Consider the following 24577-nt stretch of genomic DNA (forward strand, 5'->3'; position numbering starts at 1 on the left):
AAGACTCCGGAGGTATCCCAGGCCTACCTTCAAGTACAACTGGAGAAACAGAAAACAGAGAACAAGAGGATCGCAGCAGCCTTGAAAAAAGCAGAGGAGCTGCTAGAAAGTGAGCATGTCAGCTTCCAGCTTGAGGAGGAGAAATCCAGAGCCTCTCATGTGGCTGAGATGGCCAAACAAAGAGAGGACAGCAACAAGCTCACCTTCTCTCTAAAGAAAGCAGACCAGGAAAATTGACGTGAGACATCACCAGTGGCAGGAAGAAAAGTCTGTCCTCACTGCAAAGCTGGAGGAATTGCAAAACCTCCATTCTGCGCAACTGGAGTCGACTGAGAGGTACCACAAGAACTACGTGGCTGCTCTAAAGGTAAAATACGACCTGAAGCTGCAGAGTGACTGTCTCCAATGGCAGCAGGAGAGAACCTCCCTGCTGGCAGAGGCAGAAAAAGACAGAGCTACGCATGTGTCTCAGCTCAACAAGGAGAAACAGGAGAACAGCACCCTTGTTGATGCTCTGAAAAAGGCTGGGGAACAGTTGGAGAGTGACTGTCTCCAATGGCAGCAGGAGAAAATGTCCCTGCTGGCGGAGGTAGAAAATCTCAGAGCTAGGTATGTGTCTCAGCTCAACAAGGAGAAACAGGAGAACAGCACCGTTGTTGAGGCTCTGAAAAAGGTTGAGGGACAGTTGCAGAGTCAGCGCAACATCTGGCAGGAAGAGAGGGCATCTCTCCTTCAGGCCAGAGAGAACCTGAATGAGACTCTGCAGGCAATGGAGCAGACAGAGTCCACCATGAGGTTGCACACTGAAGAGCTCGAGGAAAAAATTGCCAAAAAGAAGAGCAAGAAGTGATACAGGCTCTTCGGAGCTTGTTTTTTTGGGTGAGTTTTTCCTCATCCGATGTGAGGGTCCACAGTATAGAGGGATGTCATGTGCTTTAAAAACCATCTGACGCACATTGTAATTTGTGATAATTGAACTGAATTGAATTGAAATTTACACTTCACACTTTACACTCCTAACCCCAGGAGGTGATCTTTTGGGAGTTAGGAGTGTAAAAGTGTAAAGTTATCTCTACACATTCTTAAAAAAAAATAAAAATAATTAGATCATATTTGTTTGTCTGTTGTTGAAACATTACAGTCATGTTTAATACTAGATGCTTTGTAAGATACACTGTTAACCCGGATTTCATTTCTACTCAAACAATCAATTTCAATGTACATAAATAATTTAAGTTTGATTGTATAACAATTAAATTTAAGTGCAGTCTACTAATTCAAAGTAGAATAAACTTACATTCGAAAGTAATGCCATGAATGAGTAACTTTAAGTTACGTGAGATGGAATTTTTAAGTTTTGGTCATGACCACGCCTCTTACATTTCCGCTGCATTCAAGTAGTATAGGAAGGTTCAGTTTTCCCGAGGTCATTTTTCAACTTAGTGGATGCTACAAAGAAGATTTTTTATATTTTAATACTGAAAACATTTAAAAAGACATGGTTAGCCGTTTCTGGTGATATTTAATGTTGTTATCAACTATGCAGAAACACTTTTTAAGCTTTATATCAGTGATTTTATCCCAGACTTGTTGTTGTGTTCTACTAGTAGACTCTACAATGCCTAAAATCACAAAAATATTGACTTGGTATCATTGATATTATAGTTTATGCAAATAAATAACTCACTAATCTATTTTACTCTACACGGGCAGATATTTACTGTAGCCTATCAGTGTTTGTGTGATCTTTGTCAGTCGGAAAATCATTTACCCGATTATTCTGACATCACTTGAATGCAGCATAGGCCACCTGCCTGAAGGCATGTTGCAGCACGTCACTTCTGCGTATTTTCAACTGTTCGTTGCTGTTGTGTCCGACAGACATTTTACAACTTATTCGTTTTTTATCTACAACGAGGAGTAATTTGTAAGCAGTGGAAACTTTTATTTTATTACTAAACAAGCCATTGGCGGCTGCCGTCGACCACTTGTGCGTCAAATGGAGTAACAGACGAAGAAGGAGGGCAAGAGGACGACTGAATCTGGTGAGTGAGCAGTTTTACTCTGTGGTAGCTTTTGATTCAAAGTTAGCACTAGCTCCAAAGACTGTTAGAGCAGTGAAAAAACGTTTTCATCAGCTAACTGGCGTGGCAATGTTAAGACACATTTGGCTAGCGGTGTAAAGCATTTTAACGGACATTTTCTCTTCAAAGACACACAGTAAACAAGCTGTTGGCGCTGCGGCTGCCCTGCCAGACGACTTGTGCCTCGAGTAAAGTAGAGACGGAAAAAAGAGGGTGACAGGACAACTGAATCTGGTGAGTGAGCGACCGCGTTTTACTCTGGTGGCTTTTGATTTAAAGTTAGCACTAACGTTAGCTCCAATGACTGTTAGAGCAGTGGGGGGGAATCACGTTTTCATTAGCTAAACTGAAGTGGTAACGTTCAGTTAATGTTAGGACACATTTGGCTGGCAGTGTAACTTTAAAGCATTTTAACGGACATTTTTCTCTAAGACACACATAGCTTTTGTAGCTGTTTGTGAGCAGTGAAAACAACATTTTAAGTATTAATACTGATGTTTTCACTTGTTAGAGTTAGCAGTTAGCAGTGAAGACCCTCCACACTCCCCCAACCCCCCCCTCCACACGCGCTCAAAATCGATATTTTGAATCTTCTCCTAAACCTAATCTCCAGTGTTGTGGCCGGTTGAAAAGGTTGCTCAAAAGGATATTTGAAGCTCCTGTTTCTTAGCATTGGAAATTTTTGCTCTTGCTACACTAATTGCATATTTTTTGTGTAGTTTTTCACTCAAGTTATCTGCCATTAATTGTTGGTACATCACCTGTCAAATGTTAACTGTATTCATGTGACCAGGCTGTGATATTGCAGTGTGCATGTGACCCTCTTTACTTCCACAAAGTAACATTAGTCTCTCTTGGTTTTTTTTCTCTGATATTGTGTTGCAAGTCTCCAGAAGAGATGTTGTGGAAGTGTAAGTACTGCCCTTTCATCTGTGACAAGAGAGCACAGCTTTTTAAGCACTATAGACTAAAACATGGGAGCTATGCAAGAACAGAACCATTCCCATGTTTACACCAGGAATGTCTATGTACATTCAAATCACTCAATGCACTAAAAGTACACTTATCCCGCCTTCACACCAAACCTTCAGAACAGCAACCGACTGTAGATGTACCAGTAAAGTTTTGTTGTCTGTCATGTGGGTTTTCTGAGTCATGTACTGAAACTGACTACTTTAGTCACCTGCATAATGCACACTTAAAAGTCAACCATAAAGTCAGTTGCCCTTATAAAGACTGTGACTTTGAAAGCAGTGTCTACTCCACGTTCAAAGCACACAAGAGTAAAACACACAAGGGACACAGCTGGAAGAGGTTCAAGTCAGAAATCATTGGTTGTGATTATGATGAAGGTCATGATCAGGATGATGCACAAGAGCAAATATCACATGCTGATGACATGTCAGAGTTGGAAGAAGTTAGTGAAGAAGCTAGTGAGAATGATATTCATGATTTAGGAAAGCAGCTAGAGCACAACTTAGCATCTCTTCTGTTAAAGATGCAAACAGTTATGCACATACCAGAGAGTTCTGTGCAAGAGATATTACAGCAGCTTTGTCAAATCAATAAGCTGTCAGAGCCACTTCTGCACAACAAAGTGAGGGCTACACTAAATAAATACTTTGATAATGTGGATGATACAGTTGTGAGCGAAATTACCAGTGCTGTGTCAGAGTGTAACATGATGTCATTTTGTGCCAAAGATGGGCCCTTAGAAACTGCTAAAAAGAGAGCAGCCTATACGCAAAGAGTTCCCACTGGTCAACCCTATTGAGTATGTTGTGGAAAAAGGCAAAAAACCACTTGCATATGTCCCCATTGTTCCAATGCTCCAGAAACTGCTTAACAAAACTGATGTGTTAGACAAAGCTATGTCAGAAAAAGTCCATGTACTGCAGGAATACACATCTTATGCAGATGGGCAGTACTTTAATGAAAATTCTCTTCTTGCAAGCGATGAATTCACAATTGCTCTTGGCCTTTACATTGACGACTTTGAGGTAGCCAATCCTCTCGGAACGTCAAAACTGAAACATAAAATGTGTGCAGTATATTGGGTCATTGCAAACATACCTGCAAAATACAGGTCCACCCTCAACTCAATCCAGCTTGCTGTACTATGCAATACCTCTACAGTTAAAGAGTGTGGTTATGCAAAAGTTCTGCGACCTCTCATCTATGATCTAAAGATATTGGAGCAAAATGGTGTTTACATAGAGTCACTGGGTGCAAGTGTGAAGGGCACGGTCTTATATGTTGCCGCTGATAATCTTGGTGCACATTCTCTTGCAGGATTCCTGGAGAGTTTCAAGGTCGACAAGTTTTGCAGATTCTGTCTAGCAAGCAGCAAAGACACACAGCAGCAAGAGGTATGTTCTGGATTCTTTCAGCTCAGAGACAAAGACTCTCATGATAAGCAAGTGCAGGAGGTGAGAGAGGACTCAGAACTGACTCAGACTTATGGTGTGAAAAGAGCATGTCCATTAACTGAAAATCTTGAGCATTTTCATGTAGTGACAGGGTATCCTCCCGACATCTTGCACGACCTCTTTGAAGGCATTGTGCCAACTGAGTTGTGCCTCTGTCTTAAAAATCTGATTAGCAAGAGGTATTTCACGTTAGACACACTAAATCAGACCATCAGACACTTTAATTATACATTCACAGACAAAACAGACCGCCTCAGATCATCGGAAAGGGATTTTCCACCAAAGGAAGCATTGGTGGAAATGGCCATGAGAATTGGTGTCTCATAAGGCTCCTCCCACTTCTTATTGGTCACTGTGTTCCTGAGGGTGATGACACTTGGGAAATTCTGATGCTTCTTAAAGACATAATTGAGCTGGCTGTGGCACCAAGGCATACTGAAGAGACACTGCATTTCATGGAATGTAAAATAACAGAACACAGGTGGCTTCTGCAGTCAACTTTTCCAGGTTTTCAGTTAAAGCCAAAGCATCACTATCTGGAACACTATCCTTACCTTGTGAGGAAGTTTGGTCCCTTGTGCGATGTCTGGACAATGCGCTTTGAGGGGAAACATAAGTTCTTTAAAAAAGCAATTCACAACGCTCAAAATTTCAAAATGTTGCAATGACACTCGCTACAAAACACCAGAAAGCAGTCAGTTACCATCTTGACTGCAGCGCATTTTTCAAACCATCGGTGGAGATGACAAGGGTTACCCCAGTTTTGCTTGCCTCTTTCCCTTTGAATGTTCAGAGAGTATTTGCTCGAGACATTGCAAAGGTAGATTCTGTTCTGGATGTGTCATCTGTCTGTATAGATGGAATCATGTATCATCCAGGCATGATCCTCTCTTTCGGCTCATGCTCAGGTCTCTCTGAATTTGCCCAGATTGAAAAGATTGTTGCAGCTAACACAGAAATCCTGTTCATCTGCCACAAAATGACCACATGGTACTGTGAACATTTGAGATCTTACCAACTTGTCTGTGGTGATATCCCCTCCACACATGTGGTCAAAATATCGGAGCTGAATGATGTCCTCCCGTTATCAGCATACAGGGTCCAAGGAGAACTTATGGTAACATTAAAACGATATGTTATTTGCTAAATTCTTGTGCATATCCTTTCTCCCCAGATGGCTCTGCAAGAGAAATTCATCATGAGGGTTATTGTCTCAGAGGGAGACATCAGAAAATTGACAATGACAACACGACCGGACACACTTGAAGATTTGATTGGCTGGCTTAAAGGCACTCTCCAAGCAAATTACAACTTTGTCCTGCAGTACCAAGACCCCGACTTTAACAATGAACTGTGTAACCTTGAAGATGTCTCAGAGCTCCCAGATAAGCCAACAATTAAAATCATCCCTATGATTGAATTGGCACCAGTCACTCAACCAGTTGAACAATCTTCATTGTGTAGTGACGCAAGCAGCCTGGCAGACACCGAGATCCTGTCCAACTCCTCTCTGGATAGAAGTGCGCCATGGCCGGAGGTGTTTGAAATTCCTAAATTTTCAGTTGATGTTGAGTACCGACTCCGTCCAAGGTAACTTGTTATATCTAAGAGATGGAACCTATCTTAAAGTGACAAAAGAGTTGAAGCATGATATCCTTGAGAAATTGGCTGAGGTCATCTATGCATTTGATGCATACCCAAAAAAGGAAGATTTAGAGGTTGTTGCACAGGCTTTAGTAGAGGCGCACCCATGTCTTAAAGAAGCGGGGTCACCCTCTGGCTGTGTTGGATGGAAGAACAGTTTGAAGTTCAAGGTTGGAAATTACAGAGCCAAAATGTGCAAGCGGGGCCGACTTGACGTCACTGTCAACAGTGGTAAACGTGGAAGATACTCAACAAATGGCGACCCTCCAAACAAGGACGTCAAGAAGCCAAGGAAAGGAGAAATAAATTTCCTGCCTCAGTATCCAGAGGGGTTGGATGACCACAACCTGGAAGCAGCTCGCCAGGTTCTAGTCAATGAGATGATGAAGGCAAAGCCAAATGGGTCCCTTATTAAGAAAGAGATGGATAAGACCCTTGCTCTTCGGAGAAAAGAAGTTGTGACAGACAAGCCTGCAATTACCCAGATTGTACAGCGATGGCCAGCACTTTTCTCCGAAAACGAGGTTTGTATGCCTGTTTTGAGTATTTACAAAAAGTGGTCAACACTGTGTGAGAAAAATCGTGTTGAGAGTCATAAATGTCTTTCATTTGACCATGAACCTATACGTTATATTTTCAGGTGTGTTACGAGTTCACCCGAGTGGTGGGGAAAAATCTCAAAGAAAACTTCTTTGAGGCACTTGACCGCCAAACTTGATGGACCTCTTCAGGAAGAAGAGGGGCCTCAGTGGACAGCTTTTAACTGACCTTTTACGTCAGACAAAGGTAGGCTTGTCTACCTAAACTGACTGCCTGTCTTGCCTCTCTATTATTCCTCCTTTCTTCTCATCTCATTACTTTTCACTGCTCTCCCATTTCCATTTCCTCCTCATTTCTCCAACTCTTTATACTTTGCTATTTTCTTATTTTTATCTCTCCTCTTCTGTCCTTCTATCCACTCCTCTCTGCCCAGGAAGTTTGTAATAAAGTAATTAAATTGTGGATTTTCTGGTATCTCTTTAACCATATACAGTATGAGTGTACTTAGTTATGTCCACTATCTTCCAGACCACTGAGCCAACAGACATCAGGTGCCTTTGTCTTCGGGGACTGCCAGTCGTCTTGGGGGATGACCCATCTGCTTCTTCAAAACCTGCTCGGTAAGTAACTGAATTTGTTTTGAATATCTGCATTATTGATTCACAACGCGACCATCTGATATGAATTTACTATAACAAATCAAATTACTGCTACCTACTCTAAATTACAAATTAACATTGTACAAAAGTTTGAACTTTCACCTTTGTCTTTATTTCTGTGAAATTGACATCAGCTAGTGTGAGATGGGGAGCAACAAGTAAGGACCCCTCTTTTTATTTTGCTGAGGACTATGGAAAACCCTTACATAAGTTCTTACTTTTTGAGATTAAAGAACAATACTGGTCTTAAATTTGTATCAACTGCAACAATTGCGTCTGTATTGGAAATAGTTTTTACACAACTTTTCAGCCTGACTTGGACTGAAAAAGCTCTCCATCTCTGCTGAGCTACAAAACCATTTCAGCACACGTTTTCAAACGGCTCTTGTAATGCACAGATCAAATTATGGTAATGTAAAATTGTCATTGTCCTTTCTTAATTTCTGTGGTCAATACAGCATTATTGACATTACAATGTCCTCTCTTTGTCTGTTTCTTTTTCTGTTAGGATGCAACTGACAAGGACTTGTACAGTGAAACTCCAGTGGGAATCCTCTGCATTGACGAACATCCTCAACTCAACCCATCCAGAGTGAGCATCGTCTTGGAAGGGAGTGTGGTAATGGAGGAGCTGGCCAACCTGCCACAGGCTTTCTGTCTCCTTTTTGGACTGATTTATGCATTGCACTTGGATTACCCCAAGTGCATGAAAAGCACCTTCCACTTTATTCAACAGGTCATGCTAAACCTGGGCAGAGGTGAGCTGAAACCCAAAATTCAATCTTTGAAGAATCAACTATCTGTGTAAAACAGGGGTCTGGATACTTATAGCACTGCTCTGGATCTGAGTGCTGTAATGTTGCACTTTAAAAAGTACCATGTTTACTGTGGGCACTGTTTGATATGCAAGTTTTTTTTATGTATTGCCACTGATTTTGCTGTTTGATTCCATCCTGATTGGTGTATGATTTTTGTTATCAGCACTGATCTAGCAATTTGGTTCCATTACTATTTCAAGCTACAGTATGTTTTATGGCATTGACACTGATTTTGTAGTGTAATTCCATGTTGATTGGTGTATGTTTGTGTTAATAGCACTGATCTACTTTCATTCCTATTGCATTGGCATTGATTTTGTAGTTTTAATGCCATCCTGATTCACAACAGTGCATGAAAAGCACCTTCCACTTTCTTCAGCAGGTCAGGCTCAACTTGGGCAGAGGTGAGGTGAAACCTAAAATTCAATCTTTGAAAAATTAACTGTGTGTTTAAAACGGGTCTAAATACTTATACCACTGTTCTGGATCTGAGTGCTTGGTTACTTGTAATGTTGCACTTTAAAAATACCATTACTGTAGACACTGTTTGATATGCAAGTTTTTTATGCATTGCCACTGATTTTGCAATTTGATTCCATGCCAATTGGTGTGTGATTCGTGTTATAAGCACAGATCTAGTTTAATTCCTATTGTTACCTATGTTTAATAGCATTGTCGTTGATTTTGTAGATTAATGCCATCCTGACTGAGAAGAGTACTATTTGATTTTTTTGATTGCAAACCTGTTTTGTTTGATAACATGATAAAGACAAATTTAATTAAACATGTTGACAAGAATGTACTCCTGTGGTTTTGCTTTTTATTTTCTTAATCTGTATAGTTTTTTTTATTATTATTATTAAACAGATTTTATTTGTAGTGGAGTAATTGGACAAAGGAATTTTTAAGGTAAATCAACTTGGAGGTTACTGTATTCAGCTTAAAGTTATAAGTGGAATAAATATGTAAAGCAATTGATATTACTAATGTTTTTATGTTTAATCAACTTGGAGGTTAGTGCACTTAACTTTAAATTAACAGTGGAATAAACGGGCAAAGCAATTAATATTACTAATGATTTTAAGTTGAACAAACTTGGTAGTAAGTGTATTGAACTCAAAATAACAGTGCCATCCACTAATTTTTTTGAGTTAAATCCACTTAAGTTTTCATCAAACATTACTTAATTTTTTTAGGGCAACCAGTTTCCTAAAATTTTTTAAGTAAACTCAACTTATCCGGGTTTACAGTGTAAAGGAATCAGGGGACAGACACTAAGGAGTTGTCGTTTGCAAACTATAGCCTGAAAATATAAGTGTGTCTGGTATATTTTGGTCCAAATATTGTTATTTTGTCCAGGGTTACACTCTTAACAAGAATGTATCAATATTAACACGTGTTGAATTTCTACACATCAATGAGTTGAATTTGGGACAACACGTGCTGTGTTAATTTTGACACATTCAGTGTGTTGATATATCAACACAGTGACTGTGTCACATAGATTAACACAGAGATGTGTATAATGTCTAAGTACTAACACATTCATGTGTTGATACATAAAACTTATATTAACACATTCATGTGTTACTCAAAATTACACAGTGATCGAACACAAGCTTGTGTTACTCTAAACAAATGGCAGAATACAATGAATAAAAAAGGAAAATGCCACTTGGAATCATTTTGAAAAATTATTTATTTCAAAAAAATATTTTTTAAACATTTTAAAACATTTAGTCAACATGTCTTGTTTCACTCATGAATCTTCAAAGTTTCTTTAAAAACCTTTTACCTAGCATTAAGACATTTGGTCAACAGTTAATTTTATTTTCATTTTAACTTCACAGAAAATAAAGAAAATAAATTAATTACAAGCTCATTTCTAGAAGATAACCAAGGGGTCTGGTGTATGAAACACAGTAAAACAAAGGCCAATTTGGTACAATACTGTATAGGTGAATTTATTGTGTCTCCAGAGACCGAAAATACATGCTCAACATGCCGATTCCAAGGTACCGCGCCATATCTAAATGACACCTATAGTGGTGGTCCAGGGTCCGGCGGTGGTCCAGGGTCATTTCCAGAGAGTTCCATTTTAGCTGCTGCATAAGAAAAAGAAACGTTTCAATACAAAATTTAAGGACAAACTTCAATTTTCTACAAATGATAAATGATATTTACAAAATAATTTTATTTGGAGCATACAGGGCATAGGCACTTTTTGCGGTTCCCATTTTGACATGTCATTGCAGAAAATAATGAGCAATATTATAGACCTGCATGTGTTTATATTCTATACATAATCATCACTGTTAAAATAATAAAGACGCATGGTCAAAAGCCTTAAAAATGAATCATTCCTGTTTTATTTAAGGCAATTATTTCTTTATCTCATTTACTACATAACACACATTAATAATTGTGCCATTAATGTTGTAGTAAACTTACAAGTCTTTGGCTTGTAAAATCTGTCTAAGTCCAATATTTTGAAATTTTAAAAAAATCTATATTATATGGTCAAAATGTCTGGTGGAAATAATCTAAGCACAATCTATCCTGAGTGGAGCACAATGCTTATCTTCGTCTCTAGTGTGTCAGCACTAAACGAGAGGTTTCCAGCCCGAGTACACCTTTATTTTGCCCGGTTAATACTCAAACAACAAGCAAACTGTCTGTCTAACCATAAAACACAACTGGCAGATGCCCAAATGACGTTACTTGCGGTCCTGATTCATGTATCATTAAATGAATGTACTAAATAAATGTAATTTAAGAAAAATACAAATGAAAACATGAATTAAGTTAACGTTACGGTAAGTCTCAACGGTTGCCCCCCTCCCCCCAACTCTGCAGTGAAACCAGCAAAATGGTGGTGTTGAATTGCTAAAAGAATGAATTACTGTGGCATTGAGTTCAAACCCAGTTAATTGTTAAAGTAAACTAGATGAGGTTTCTACTTTATGGAATGAGCGACTGTTTTGCTATACTGTCCTAAAATGCATTTTACTTGGTGTAATTTTGGTAACAAGCACAGTAGAACTTAAGCTAACATTAGCAGCTAACGTTAACGTTAGCTTACTGTTCGACAGCCCTGCTGAACAAAATGGGAAGCTACTGTATCTGGATTTTCTTAGAGATATGATTTAGCTGGTGGTTTCTACACATGTCAAATTTAACTGACCGATAAACAGTTCGATGAGATAATTTAAATTAAACTGGTAATGGATACTTACTGAAGAGTCCGACAGCAACCCAGGCTAAGCAGCCTCCATCTTCCTCCCCTTTGTCTGTCTCAGAGTAAAGCACACATAAAGGGCGACCCCTTCCCGCCTCTTAAAATAACACACACATTGTGTTAAACTGTCGAGCACATTAAATGTGATAAGCTTTCTGTGCATTTTGTACACAACTTGTGTTGAAATCCACACAAAATGTGTTACACAAGTAACAACACATTTTTTGTGTCATTTTTTAACACATCTCTTCTAAGAGTGTACATGTTGGTCATCCAAAGAAAAACAGTGATGACTAAAGTGGCTAAAGAGCTTAATGAAAGGCAGGTTTATTCTTTGTCACAGAACCTTTCAAAAACAGCTGCAAATTAAAATTTCATCACAAAGAAACGTACAAGAATATTTGTAAACACAGTATAAATGTATCAGTCAAAATGATGACTTATGACCATAAATCAAAGGGCCAATAACAGTCCTGTTTCTTAGTGTCAGCAAAGTGTGGTCCATGCACTTATTGAAAAAATGAAAGGGTAGAGAAACAGAGGCAGAGTACTGATGGAGAGTGAGAAACTCCAGAGGGAAAAAAAAACATTTTGATATGATACACAGGTTATTGTATTGTTGTCAAGAATTTCCAAAAAAAGCATCAAAGAAATGGGTTGGATTTGCATCAGCTTCAAACCTGGATCATTTGGTAAAGGTCAATTGTCAGTTTACTTTTTGCTTCAAGAGTAATCAATCCGCATCTGTGGAAACATTCTCCCCCTCCCCTAGCAATTAAACCCCTTTAGAAATTGTCAACTATGTTAGCACCACGAGCTGATCTGACCCTGCTAATAGTGTCAATTTGTTGTTGTTACTCCTCATTGGTTTCAACGCACCACTTGACAACACTTGACAACAACTTTACAAATGTCTTAGTCCTGCCCGTGGTGCTGATTGGATAATCGTTAGTTCCCCCATGGCGCTCTATGGTTGTTCTTTATTTTAACTAGGAAACCGCTGTCTCCTGTCATGATGCCAAATCAGAATCAGTCCACTTAAACTCAGTGGAGTTGGCAGATCCAAAGGTCTGGACCCAGGTGATTCATTCCTACATTCTGGTGAATTTTTGTGCATCAATTTATGATGTAAATGTCTTTAATCTGATAAAAACAAAAGTCGGTTACTTTAATGTTTTAATTTGGGGCAAATTAACATTTTCCAAATATTAAGAGGGTGGTGCTCCATGCTTTCTCCCCACCCCAAAATCTACACCCATGAATGTATGTGTGGAACAAGTGCATCCATTTCAAACCCATTCAACAATGATCCAGTTGCTTCACTGAGGGACTGGTGCAAGCTGATAAATATCATATATAATACTGCCAGACACTGTGAGGTAAAAAATAGGTTACAGAAGTTGTTAAATGTCTAAACTTTGTTCACCCGTTGTTTGATCTTGTTCCAGAAAGGCAGGATACAGTAGCTACGTCCTTCAGGTCCCTTGCATTTCACTTGTGAGGTCTTATTTTGTGGGCGTTGCCCTGGAGACAAACAGCCAATGGGCTGCTAGTATACTCTCTAAGACCCGCCTTTTTATGGTTGCTATGCCTACTACGCGTTTCTCTCTGATTGAGTACCGAAGCAGCCAATCGGCGTCGAGCTGGGCGGGACTTAACGAGCACACTGAAAACTGCCTGGTGAATTTCTACTACTACGAACACACCGCTCAGGGTGCATACAAGTGTCGGACCGTGGCTGCAGAAAAGACTGGGGATGGAAAATGTACTCTAAACGCTGCTGGAAAAGTCTATACAGGTAATGAACGAGTCCTTGTCTTTCTTACCGCCTTCTGTTACATTAATATATTTCAGAAATTGGCCCGAAAGACTGAGCTAATGCTAGGCTATTAAAAATATCGAGTTGGTCATGCATGGCTGTGACATTGTTGAATTGAAACTGGCAGCACTAGTAGACACGTTTGACACATGAAGGGAGGGAAAACACTGAAGGGGAAACTTAACGAGAGACAAGTAAATGTATGAGCTCAAAATATGATGTAAATCCACAATTGAAACTTTATCAGGCAATGTTTAGTCTTAATAAACCAGAATATACAAGATAATGACTCAGAAATAACATGATCTGCCCAAATGGGGCAGGGTTTTATTGTTGTTATTACATTAATTTGACACTCTGGCTCCCACTCAGAGGATATTTCTGTCATTTTATGTTAATTTAGATACATTTTTGGATGATTGAGTGAATTGAAATGGATGAATTTAGCCAGTCAAATAATCTTCCTGCATTTAATGGCGTTTCTTTGTAGTGAATAAGTTTGTACAATCAGTTGAACCCATGATTTGCGCCCTACCAATACATGACTTCTGAGGCTGATATCCATACTGATATTTGAGAGCTTGAAATACCTGCTAATGATGTATTGAGCTAGACATTTTACAGCTGACAAAAACTTGTCAGTGCTTTGCTGTGAACTCTTTATAATGACCTCTTTGGCATTCATGTACTGCAGTGTTTTCTGCCAACATATACACCAATAATGATATATTTGTGATAGGCTGAAATTGGCTGATAACATTGCCTTGGGGATAAAGTGAAAACACTGTCTATTCTGATGGGGTGTAAAAATATATGTATACACTTAAAGCAGTATCATGGTTTGTGATACTATAATGATTCTTGAAAAAATTTAATGATTTTCTATTGATAGTGTGTAGGCAAAGATTTGTGACAGTGTTTCAGTTTGTGTTGTATTTATACCCTGACCACTAGATCCTTCAGTGCTGTTGTCTATCTTAAGCCATTTGACTCTTTAACTCCATCCTAACAACATATTGCTAGCATGAACATAAAGAGCACAGGTCTACGCAACAGGTAGAGTCCTAAGGGGTGCAATGCTAGCATTGACAATTTTCATAAAATTAGATTTAGAAAGTTGTAGTATATCACTTTGCTTACATTACGGCAGTATATTGCAGTATATTGAGTTGTAACCCTTGTATTGGGATACATATCACCATATTCTTGCCAGTACTCAGCCCTACTTTTCTATAAGCCCACAATCTGAATCAGGACCAGTTTTTGGTTCACTGCAGGAGATCATAGATCAGAGACCCATGATGGAGTTTCTAGGTTAGATGGAGGGAGAGCTGCTCATGCCTGCAAATATTAACTGGTCTGTCCTATCCTATGTGAATTCTGAGTTATGGCAGGTATTTGTTTGCCTCCACTAGAGAGTACAATACAATTGGAGACATCCTGGCTCAGCTCTTGTAAACAATTTTCTGCTCAGGAAGGATCAGATTAAACAGAGCTCTTGATAAGGAGTTGTTTAACTCAGTTTGAAACTGTCTTGGATTGAAATCTAGTATCTCGCTGCTGTATTGTTTTGAATTGACAACACTACAGTGGTGCCTTCATGTCATGCAGTATCATTATGGGCCTATCTTAAGTTTGTTCTTTAAAGTTAAAAGACACAACCTGCAATCCAAAAGGGTGACCCATTCCTAAACAATCAAGTGGAGGCTGCCATCACCCTCAAAGTGATGGGTAGGTTTTTATATGACTAACACAAAACAGCAGCTCGAATTGTTAATGTTTTCATTTATCAGTAATATTTGTAAGAATTTAATTATGAATGTGAATTTGCCTCAAACTTTTATAGTAAAACAATACAATACGTTGTCAAAACTATGCATACTGGGGTTTCACTGCGGCGTACTTGTCTGTGACCACAATATCCCTTATTTCCTCTCTGTCAACATTTCCTGTTTGAGACTATTGTACACTATCAAATGCGATAAAAATGTGATGGAATTCAACTCTAAAAAAATACAGATTGTGTCATATGTCACCCACTTTGCTTCATTCTACCGGTATTTTATTGGGAAAAATGTCTTAAGCAAGTCTGAATGTTTATTTTGTTGAGTTCGGGGTTTTGAGGAGGCCACACACTTCATTGCATCACTTTCAGGAGGTGCAACCACTGTCTGGTTGCACCAAAGCAACCAGACAGGAATTCCCCTTTAACTGCCTGACAGATGTTTAATTTCCAAACAGCTATAATCTACACCACAGTATTTGCATCTTCACATTGCAACACAGCTGCCTTCTTATGCTACAATAGACTGTCTGCTGGCGTTGTTTTTCTCTCTCTGCCTCTGAAAGCAAATGGCAGGAGTTGAGAGCTGAGGGCTGCCAAGCCTTTTGATATCAGACGTAAACAACGCTCTCCCTGGTGCCTTGACTTCAACAGGAGATAGACCTTTTCCTTGCTGATGCTCAGAAAGTGAGTCAGGGTGTGTGGGATGGAGAGAAAGGAGACTTAGTAAAGGGAGGGGAGGAAGGGCTCACAGTCATTAAATAAAGAAAAGTGCACCAGTGTAGGGAGGAACAGTTGTCTTTTCTCACCTTTCCTCAATTTACAGGCACAGTCTTGGCAAGCCACATTTGGCGCTGGTTAGTTCTTGATGATTGATGCTCATTCACTGACCAAAGGCTGTTTTCTAGTGCCTGGTTACTGAGGCTCGTCAGTAATGTAATTTATTTTAATTGTAAAGGCATGGTTATACATAAACACAAGTTAGATTTAGATCTTGACCTAGAAGGGCAGGTGCATTGGCTTGAATAAAGATTCTTTGTTCTAATTGTATGAAATGTTGTTGCTGTTTGCTTTACCAATTATACAAAAATGGCTGCTGACATACAGAAATGTTTTTACCAATCATAGCTAGTGCTTCAAAGATTAGATGATTAATTGCTTAGTCAATCGAAAGAAAATAAATTGCCAACTATTTTAATAATCCATTACTCTTTGTAGTTCATTTTCAAGCTGTTCATTTTCAAAACTGTCAGACATTTGTTGGTTTCAGTTCTTAAATGTGAGACTTTGCTGCTTTCTTCGGCATTTATAATGGTAAATGAAGAGTTTTGAACAGTTTGTTGGGCAAAAGAAGCAATCTGAAGATATCACTTTGGGATGTAGGAAATTGTGATGAGCATTTTCCCTATTTTTTTGACATTTTATTGACTAAATGATCATCAGTTAGTTATGAAAATAAGCTGCAGATTAATCAATACTAAAAACTAATCTTACAGCCCCAATCATAGATTTGGGGCTCAATGGTAATGTCGGCCTGTTTTTTGATCCAGAGTGAAATATATCAACAACTGCTAGATGGATTGCCATGAAATTTGTTACAGGCATTCATGGTGTCCAAAAGATGAAGCTTCATGACTTTGATGAACCCCTGATCTTTTTTCAAGCACCATCATGAAGTTGTCATTTGTGGTTTAAAGTGAAATGTCTCAACAAGTAGTACTTGGTGTAGAGACACTTGTGGTCGTTGTAAACTTTTATTGTCCTCTGACTCCTCTGACTTTTCATCTAGTGCCACCATCCAGTCAAAGTTTAATTATATGCAGTACTTTGGCCTATGAGCATTACAGCCTCAAAATCTGTTAGCATGGCTATAGACTCAGTCTTGTTTAAACTGCTGCCAATACATGAATTTAAGCCTTTGTTGAAAACGGTGGACGTCTTGCAAAATTAAGACCCAAAACCTAACACTGAATATTAAATGTAAAGATATAATATGACCATTAGTTGTCTTGGAGGCACTCAGTTGGAGAGAGAGGCTTGGACATTATGTTAGGGTGAGTGAGGAAGCTCCGGGCTAGATGCTAGCATTGTCACTTTACCAAAGATTATGATAAATATTTCATGGTGACATATTGCATAGTTCTACTAATAGCTCAACAGTGACCCACACTGTGTAACATGTTTACCAGATTAACAGTTGTGCAAAGGCACTGGTGATAAGGTGGGGGCAGTTGGACAGTCTGTAAATTGACCTAACATCCATTGTAAAGCTTGGATATTCTCAGATGCCAGTGCTAACATGTTTTTATTTTGGATGTGCAAATATGTCAGATTTGGTTTGAATAAACCCAGGATTTGTCAGCTTGTGTTACACTGCCAGACACACTGTTATATTAACTATGAATCATTGTTTTTTTTTTTTTTTTTTGGTATTGCTCAAGTGTTGAAATGATTGTATTCTGCAAGATATTGTTGCTATCACAGCAAAATGAATAGCAATGCGGCTTTCAACCATAAGAAGGGACACTCCAGTTTAGATATGTAGTTACAGTTTGTCAATGCTGCAGTCACAGGAAGTGAGGAGGCTGGCCACCTGAGAACACAATACAGGTGGTTAAAAAAAGCTTTTGTTGACTGGCTGCCTCCTCACAGCCATGCAGCACACAACCAATTACTAAAACCAGAAACACTTCAGGAAAGCCCGATGCTTTTCAAGCCTGAGTTTCGCCTACCCAGACATCAGCAATTGCGGCAGATAGAAAGAAGGAAAAGGTGAAGAGAACAGAAAGAAGCAGGTGCATAAGAAGAGTGTTTTGCATTTATATTTGAATGGAGCAACAATATTCATGTGCACACGGTTGCAGCCATGCATAGTTAATCAGCCGGACTCTTCACCTTGCCTGATTACTCCTCTTTCCCTCTCTTAGAACCATAAGGATCTTCTTACTCTTACTTATTGTGATCCTGCCTTCCCTCCTCCCCTATTGGCTCTTCTACAACACATTATATGGTGCCAATGACAAATATTAATTATACATGTGTAGCCTCTCATATGTAGGCTAGAGTGCTGCAAGGCCTGCCCCCTGCTTTGCCAAACAGGGCAGGACCCAGAGGCAGGAAATCTGAGGCAGGAAACAGTAAGGCTAACCTGTTACATAATGAAAACACAAACAAAACTCTTTCACTTCAGAGCTCTTGATGTACAGTGCAAAAAACTTCCAGTGCTGCTATGATTACATGCCTGAAAGTTCAGGTGACACTCTGCTGTGAAATTTTGTAGCTTGTAAACCATGACCTATGCCTGAGGTTGTGAATAAGCCCAGCCAATGTCCCCTCATGGCAGATGGGAGGCTCCTGGGGCATAATGGTCCTGGATCTACTTCTGGGTTACTGGTTCATTTTATGCTCTGCTGTGCTCAGAGGGCAAAAAATGATAAGAAGAGGTGAAAGAAAATTATTTTGTCGATGCGCTTGATAGCAGCATGGAGGGTGATTTCAATTTGAGATTATTTTAATGAAAAAGTAATCAGCCACAGCCACAAGGAGGGAAACCTCGAATATCATGATCGGTTTAAACTTTGTTTTCATTTACAGGCGGACTACATAATAATGTTTGTAATTACCTGTTTTAAAATGCTGTTTTATCTTTTTCCTGTTCATTATTCATGGAGCATATATCAGATAACTAAAGCTGAAACAATTAGTCCATTAATCAATAGACAGAAAATGAATCTGCAACAATTTAAATAATAGATTAATGAAGTTATTTATCAAGTAAACGTATCAAACACTGGCTGGTTTCAGCTTCTCTGCTGTAGGATCTGCAGCTTTTTTTCTGTCTTAGATCATTGTAAATGGAATATGCTTTGGTTTTGGATAGTTGGTCGGACAAAACAAGAAATTTGAATATGATAACTTGACCTAAAAATTACGTTCTGTATTTTTCAGTGTTTTGGTATATTTTATAGACCAAATGACTGATCAGGTGATCAAGAAAAAAAGTGCAGATTATTCAATGAGGAAAACAATTGTGTTTTTGTTTACATTGTTTTCCATAGAATTAGATTCTATTTGTGGTAGCGAATTTGAGTTAACTGCAAGTTGATCCAAGTTGATACTGAAGGTGCATCTTAAGAGCTGTGGCCCACTCTCTCCCTCGCAAAGAGGTCTAGGCGAGGCAGAGGGAATGTGGGAGTGCGCTGGCTAGCTAGCTTATCTAATTTAGCTTGTTTCATAGCTTGTTTATTTCTGGTCAAGTAAACAGAGGAAGAGAGCGACAGCTGGGCAAGAGGGTGCTGAAAATAGAAAATCGATACATGTATTGTGGTTAGCCACCACAAATAAATTGATATATTTGAAACACTGTGTTTGTGTATTTAAAATGCAGTCTTATCTTTTTTCTTGCAACCATTTTGATAATCAGTTGATCATTTTAAGCAATTCATCAAGCTAAAATGCAGGAAATGGGTGTTTTAAGTGTAAGGATTTGCTGTTTTCCTCTGTTTTACACAATTTAAATTGAATATTTTTGGGTATCTAAGTATTGGTTAGACAAAACCAGTGACAATTTTGCTAATCAATTAGTTGTTTAAGTTACTTTTCTCGTAAAAATGGCAACTATGTTATTTCATTGCAGCTTTTTAATTGTATGTATGTGTAAGTAAACTGGATATCTTTTGCAGCTAAGCTGTTGGTAGCAATTTGATGATGTTAAACAGGCATTTCACACTTTTTTCTGTCATCTAAATGATTGACTGGGAAAATTAAATGATAGCAAAAATAATTGTTAGCTGATGCCCTGTTAGTTTTGTTGGTTGGCTGAACAGCAACATAGAGAGTTGTTGGCAGTGATTCCAAGGTGAGATAATTTTTTAACACAACAGAAAAAAGGATGAAAACTTATCTTTTTTTAACAATGCTGAAATGTCATTTCCCCAAATATTTAACAAATATCAGATGTGCTGTGTTTAGTTTGTCAAGTATAAAAATGAGAGGGAGCTGTGTTAATGGGTTACTAAGAATAGAGGCGAGTACGACTAAGAGCTGTAAATTTGCCCTCTGTGTCTTCTCAGATACAATAAACTGCAGTGTTAGACTCAGCTCTGTCTTAATTCACAGCTGCACTGCTGCAAACATGCTCATCTCTAGCTGCGTGTGGACGTCGACGTATCTTGTGAGAGTGGCTGCTGTCACGCTGTGCACTCTCATACAGCTGGTCATGCCAGAGCTTGGAAGTGATGCCCGCCTGGCACGTTGTCATAGAGTGGACTGGACTGGGGCTGTATGCTGCAGTGACAAAAGCACATTCAGGCCAGGACAATGGGGAGCTGACAGCCTGGGTTGTGTTTATCACTCTGCTTCTCTCTCTCTCACACCGCCTCCTGTCTATTGTGTTTGCTGTCTCACTGTTTCTCTTATACGGTCTCAGTCACTGAAGGCCCGTGCACATGCTCACCCAGCAGGCTGTTTATCGCTTTAAGAGAATAAGCGTTGCGCAGTGTTGCTGAAGCTGCTTTAGTCATTAAATACAGGGTGTAATTCTGTCATCAAGTTGGCGGTGATGTGATTGCTGGTTCCAGTGTGTCATTGTTAAAGTGCAGGCTTTGGTTTTAGTGCCTGTTGTTGACGCATTTATCTTTGTGGGTGGTGTCGACAATTTTGGGGGCACTGAATTTGTTGTTGATGATTGTAGCAATCATTAGCGACAGACAAACAATGAATCACCAGTAGGATACTGCGTATTGAGTGAGGTCATGGTCTATTGCAGACAGTTGATCTGTAATTTCAGCTTCATGCATAGATGTTGGTAAGTTCATGTCAAGATAAGAGAGAACGTGGTCAGAATTGCAGTTCAAACCCAAAAATATTCACTTTACGGTGATATGAAACAGAGAAAAGCAACAAATCCTCACATTTTACAGCTGGAAGCAGAGAATGTTTTTTCTCGATAAATAACTTGAATGATTTATTGATTGCTGAAATTGTTTAGAACTGAAGCAGTTTGTTGATAGGCAAACTTTATGATAACTGATTTATTGTTCCAGTGATTTTTATAAGTAAAAATGTTAAACAGTCTGTTTTCAGCTTCTAAAATGAAAATTTATGTTGTTATTACTGGTTAAATATGATAGGTGGACTGAATATTTTCAGGTTTTGCACAGATGGTCAGAACAAAGACAAAATTTTAAGATGCCCCATTGGGTGATGTGATACTGTCATGGCATTTTTCTCTATTTTCTAAAAAATGTAATTGATTTAATCCTGGAAAAAAATCTGCAAATTGCGGCGTCCTACTAGTTCACCAGGTAGAGCAGGTACCATTAAGGCTGAGTCCTTACCGCAGTGGACAGTGTTCAAGTCCAACCAGGGCCCTTTGCCTTTCCTATTTCTTTTCTAAGAAATACCAACAAAAAAAAAAACTTAAAGAAATAATAATCTGCATATCAAATATAATAAATATAGCCTGTAATGAAATAATTCTAATAAGTAATATTGTAAATAAAATGGTGGTTAAAGAATGTTTCCCCTGTACATGATCACTTGTTATCACGTGACCAAAAGTTCACATTCAGGTCATGTGATGACTCCTGAGCCAGCTCTGTTCACTGAATGAAGACCATGAGATGCATTGAAAGCTTCGAATCATTTGTAAGTCGACCTTTTGAGCTTCACCATATGTTGTCCCCAAAGGTCAAGCATTCACTGCTCCCGATCCCCCTGGAGTTTATGTGTTTGTTCCGACAGTCAATTGTGATCTGCAGACAGATGAGTTCGGTTGCAGAAATAGCCTTTTTGTTTTCCCCTTTTTGTGTCAAAAATCTGTTTTGACAACTTTTTTGAATGACATCACTCAGTACAGACAGACTGAAAGCCCATATTGGAGCTTGACTGATCATAACAACCCACATAGGTTTTGTATTCATGAAAGAAACTAAACGTCCACAGTAAAGTCTTGCACTAAATTATCAGCCACAGCAGTGAGTCATCCCACACTGGAAGATGTGGCAGAGGAGTGCAGAAGGCTGTGTGGTGGCAGTGAAGGGGAAATTAGGCCTGACACAAAATGATCTCCCCTCCACGCTTCGCCACATCAGGTTTAAAACTAATACTGAGGGACAGACGAGTCGATCTGCAGTGCAGTAGACTTCTCCGTAAGCCTCCAGCTGCTCCATAAATTCAGACTGTTTGTCCTTGTCCTACCTCTCTCAGCGCCTCACACCTGCACATGAGAAAGAGAAGTTTGACTGCATTGCTGGTATCTCAAATATTAACGGCTGAATATATTTTTCCAAAACATATGGACACCAGGGACGCAAGAACTTATTTCCATTATCGGTCAATCTGTTGATTACTTTTGTGAATCATTACTTGCATAGTGATGAACAGTTTCCCAGAGCCCAGGGGAATGTCCTCAAATGGCATGTTTTTATCCAACGAATAGTCCAAACCCCAATGATGTTTGAAATGCAATGGGTAAATCCACAGAATTTAGAATTGAATGAGTTATCACCACTTGTCAGTCACTTTGGGGATTCCTTAACTTTTTATGCCTGCCATTACGAACACAGAGAGTATAGAGGTGGATTTCTCCTTTCTCTCAAACTCAGACCAAACTCTGATCAAACAGTAAAACTTAGGCTGTGTTGATCAAATATAAACCAAGATCTGTTACTGTATTGTCTATTTCTCACCTAAAATGCCCTCAGAAACATATTTTAGTGCACTGTTTGGTTGTAAGGTGAGAGTCTGTGAACAAGAAATGGGCTCCATACTGTTCCTTCCATAAAAACAGAGGCTAAAATGAGATAAAGTGGTAAAACTAAGCAGTGGTGATAAAATATCAATCAAAATTCTGTCACTGTTGCTGATTTCTCACCTCAAATGTTTTAAAAAACATATTTCCCTTACTGTTCAACTGTAATTTGAGATTGTTTGTCACCAGCTGGCCTCTGTATTGTTTCCTGTGTCAAAACAACGAAGCTGCATTACGTCACCTACCAAAGTGAGCATTTATTGGTCACTGTGGCGCACTGCATTTGGGTAGTTGTAGATTTTATACCTCTCGAGAAAAAGCAAATGCCACAGCCCTTTTTCTCTGATTTCTCTGGTCATGTATAGCACCAATTTAAAATGTATTTGTGTCTTTCTACTGCATAGGCAGCCTGGTTTTATGAAAAGACCATCTTTCCAGCAGTGAAAAACATTAGCATGTTAGCATTGTCATTCTTAGCGTACTGATGTTAGCGTTTCTTTAAAGTAGAGCTGCACAGAGTTGCTTGCATGTTTGCATGATTGACTGAGTATGCAACTAATTGTTTTGGTACTAATGGAAACCAGCAGTTTGTGAGCTGAGATAGATTACGGACATAGATTTTAGCAAACAGGATTCACCAAACTGTCATAATCCCTTTTTGATTTAATGTTATTTTGAACGTACCTCTCTTCAGCCTGGCTTTGAATCTTTTGCTGCATGTTTTAGGGAACACTTTTTAATCCATCCTCCTTCTGCCACAGCCTCCATGTCACTTCTTTTTTTGTCTCATGTCTTCATCTTGCCCTTCACTCGTTTGAAGGCTTGTTTATGTTTACTTCTTTGATTCTGCAATACGGCTGTGTTTGTTTTATCTCTGAGTCTCACCATCCGCCCACCTGGCCTCACTCCTCTATTTTTCACCTCTACCTGTCCTTTTCCTTTTTCCCTCAATTCCTTTGTGTCATTTCTATCTCCCTCCTGCTTTGCCCCGTGAGCTTGTGACAAATGTGCCTGCTCGGAGGTTAGTGAAGCATCTTTATTCCACACTCCGCTGTGTCATTACATTTAACCCAGTTCCCTTTTTATTTTGCTCTTTGAGCCAGAGGAGGAGGCTGTACTCCGGCGATTTCTCCAACAGCGTTAGGGGAGTCATGTGGTGTAATTCCTGTCCAACCTTTCTCATCTCCTCTCTCACCCATAGGAGGGAGGGAGGGAGGCAGGTGGAGGTGGTGAGAAGGCGGGAGTTTGTGTCTCCCTCCCCTCCTTCAAAGAGACATCTGGTAGTAGCTTGCTCTCTGGCAAAAGAAAGAGGAAAGGGAAATAAAACCAGAAATGCTTAATATGGGCGGAGGTGATGTACCATTTATTTCCTGCAGGAATTAAATGGGTTGTGGATGGTGTTTGTCTGTCTTTCTTTCACTCTTCCCCATCTGCTTTTCTTCAGTCCTATTTTTCCACGGCAGCCATCTGTGTGTTGTCAGGCAGTGTGAGGGTGGCAGAGAGCAGGAGTAGGGGTTAGTGTGTCTCCATTGATAAGGTTGATTGCCTTGTATCTCTGACTGGCCTGCTGTGTGTCTGTTAATGATATGATCCTCACCTCAAACACAGTTTCTTTTCTTACTGTACTGTCTGTGCTGCTGCTTCCTCTTGCTCCATGCTCCCTGGTGTGACTCTAAGACCCGCCACACATGATCATTTAGCATTAAAAACAAGGAATTGATCTAGCATGATTAAATATAAACAGAGGTAGGGACACAGGATAGACATGGATAGTAGCCTTTTTCATGTAGTTTGCATTTAAATGAAACAA

General features: G+C 39.3%; 2 protein-coding genes across 2 annotated transcripts in view; both read left to right on the top strand.

Annotated features, from left to right (window-relative positions):
- The first annotated feature begins 2717 nt into the window (after positions 1 to 2717).
- Positions 2718 to 6875, top strand: LOC125896210 (uncharacterized). Its single transcript, XM_049588603.1, has 4 exons — positions 2718 to 2995; positions 4377 to 4453; positions 5688 to 6681; positions 6798 to 6875. Exons 3-4 carry the CDS (start codon positions 6079 to 6081, stop codon positions 6873 to 6875), a joined length of 681 nt encoding a protein of 226 aa, XP_049444560.1. The 5' UTR covers positions 2718 to 2995; positions 4377 to 4453; positions 5688 to 6078.
- Positions 6876 to 13078: 6203 nt separating this feature from the next.
- fcho1 (FCH and mu domain containing endocytic adaptor 1) overlaps positions 13079 to 24577 on the top strand; it is a 79559-nt gene continuing 68060 nt past the window's right edge. Inside the window, exon 1 of the mRNA XM_049586935.1 lies at positions 13079 to 13210. The gene's annotated coding sequence lies outside the window, so the exon portion shown is untranslated. The remainder of the gene's footprint in view (positions 13211 to 24577) is intronic.

The sequence above is a fragment of the Epinephelus fuscoguttatus genome, linkage group LG10, assembly GCF_011397635.1.
Source record: "Epinephelus fuscoguttatus linkage group LG10, E.fuscoguttatus.final_Chr_v1".
Classification (NCBI taxonomy): Eukaryota; Metazoa; Chordata; class Actinopteri; order Perciformes; family Serranidae; genus Epinephelus; species Epinephelus fuscoguttatus.

Bases quoted from the DNA above. Each gene is read 5' to 3' on its own strand.
- LOC125896210 (XM_049588603.1), top strand. From the start codon at position 6,079: ATGTTGAGTACCGACTCCGTCCAAGGTAACTTGTTATATCTAAGAGAT. The intron at 6,682-6,797 runs GTTTGTATGCCT...TTATATTTTCAG, and splicing joins CACTTTTCTCCGAAAACGAG to GTGTGTTACGAGTTCACCCG.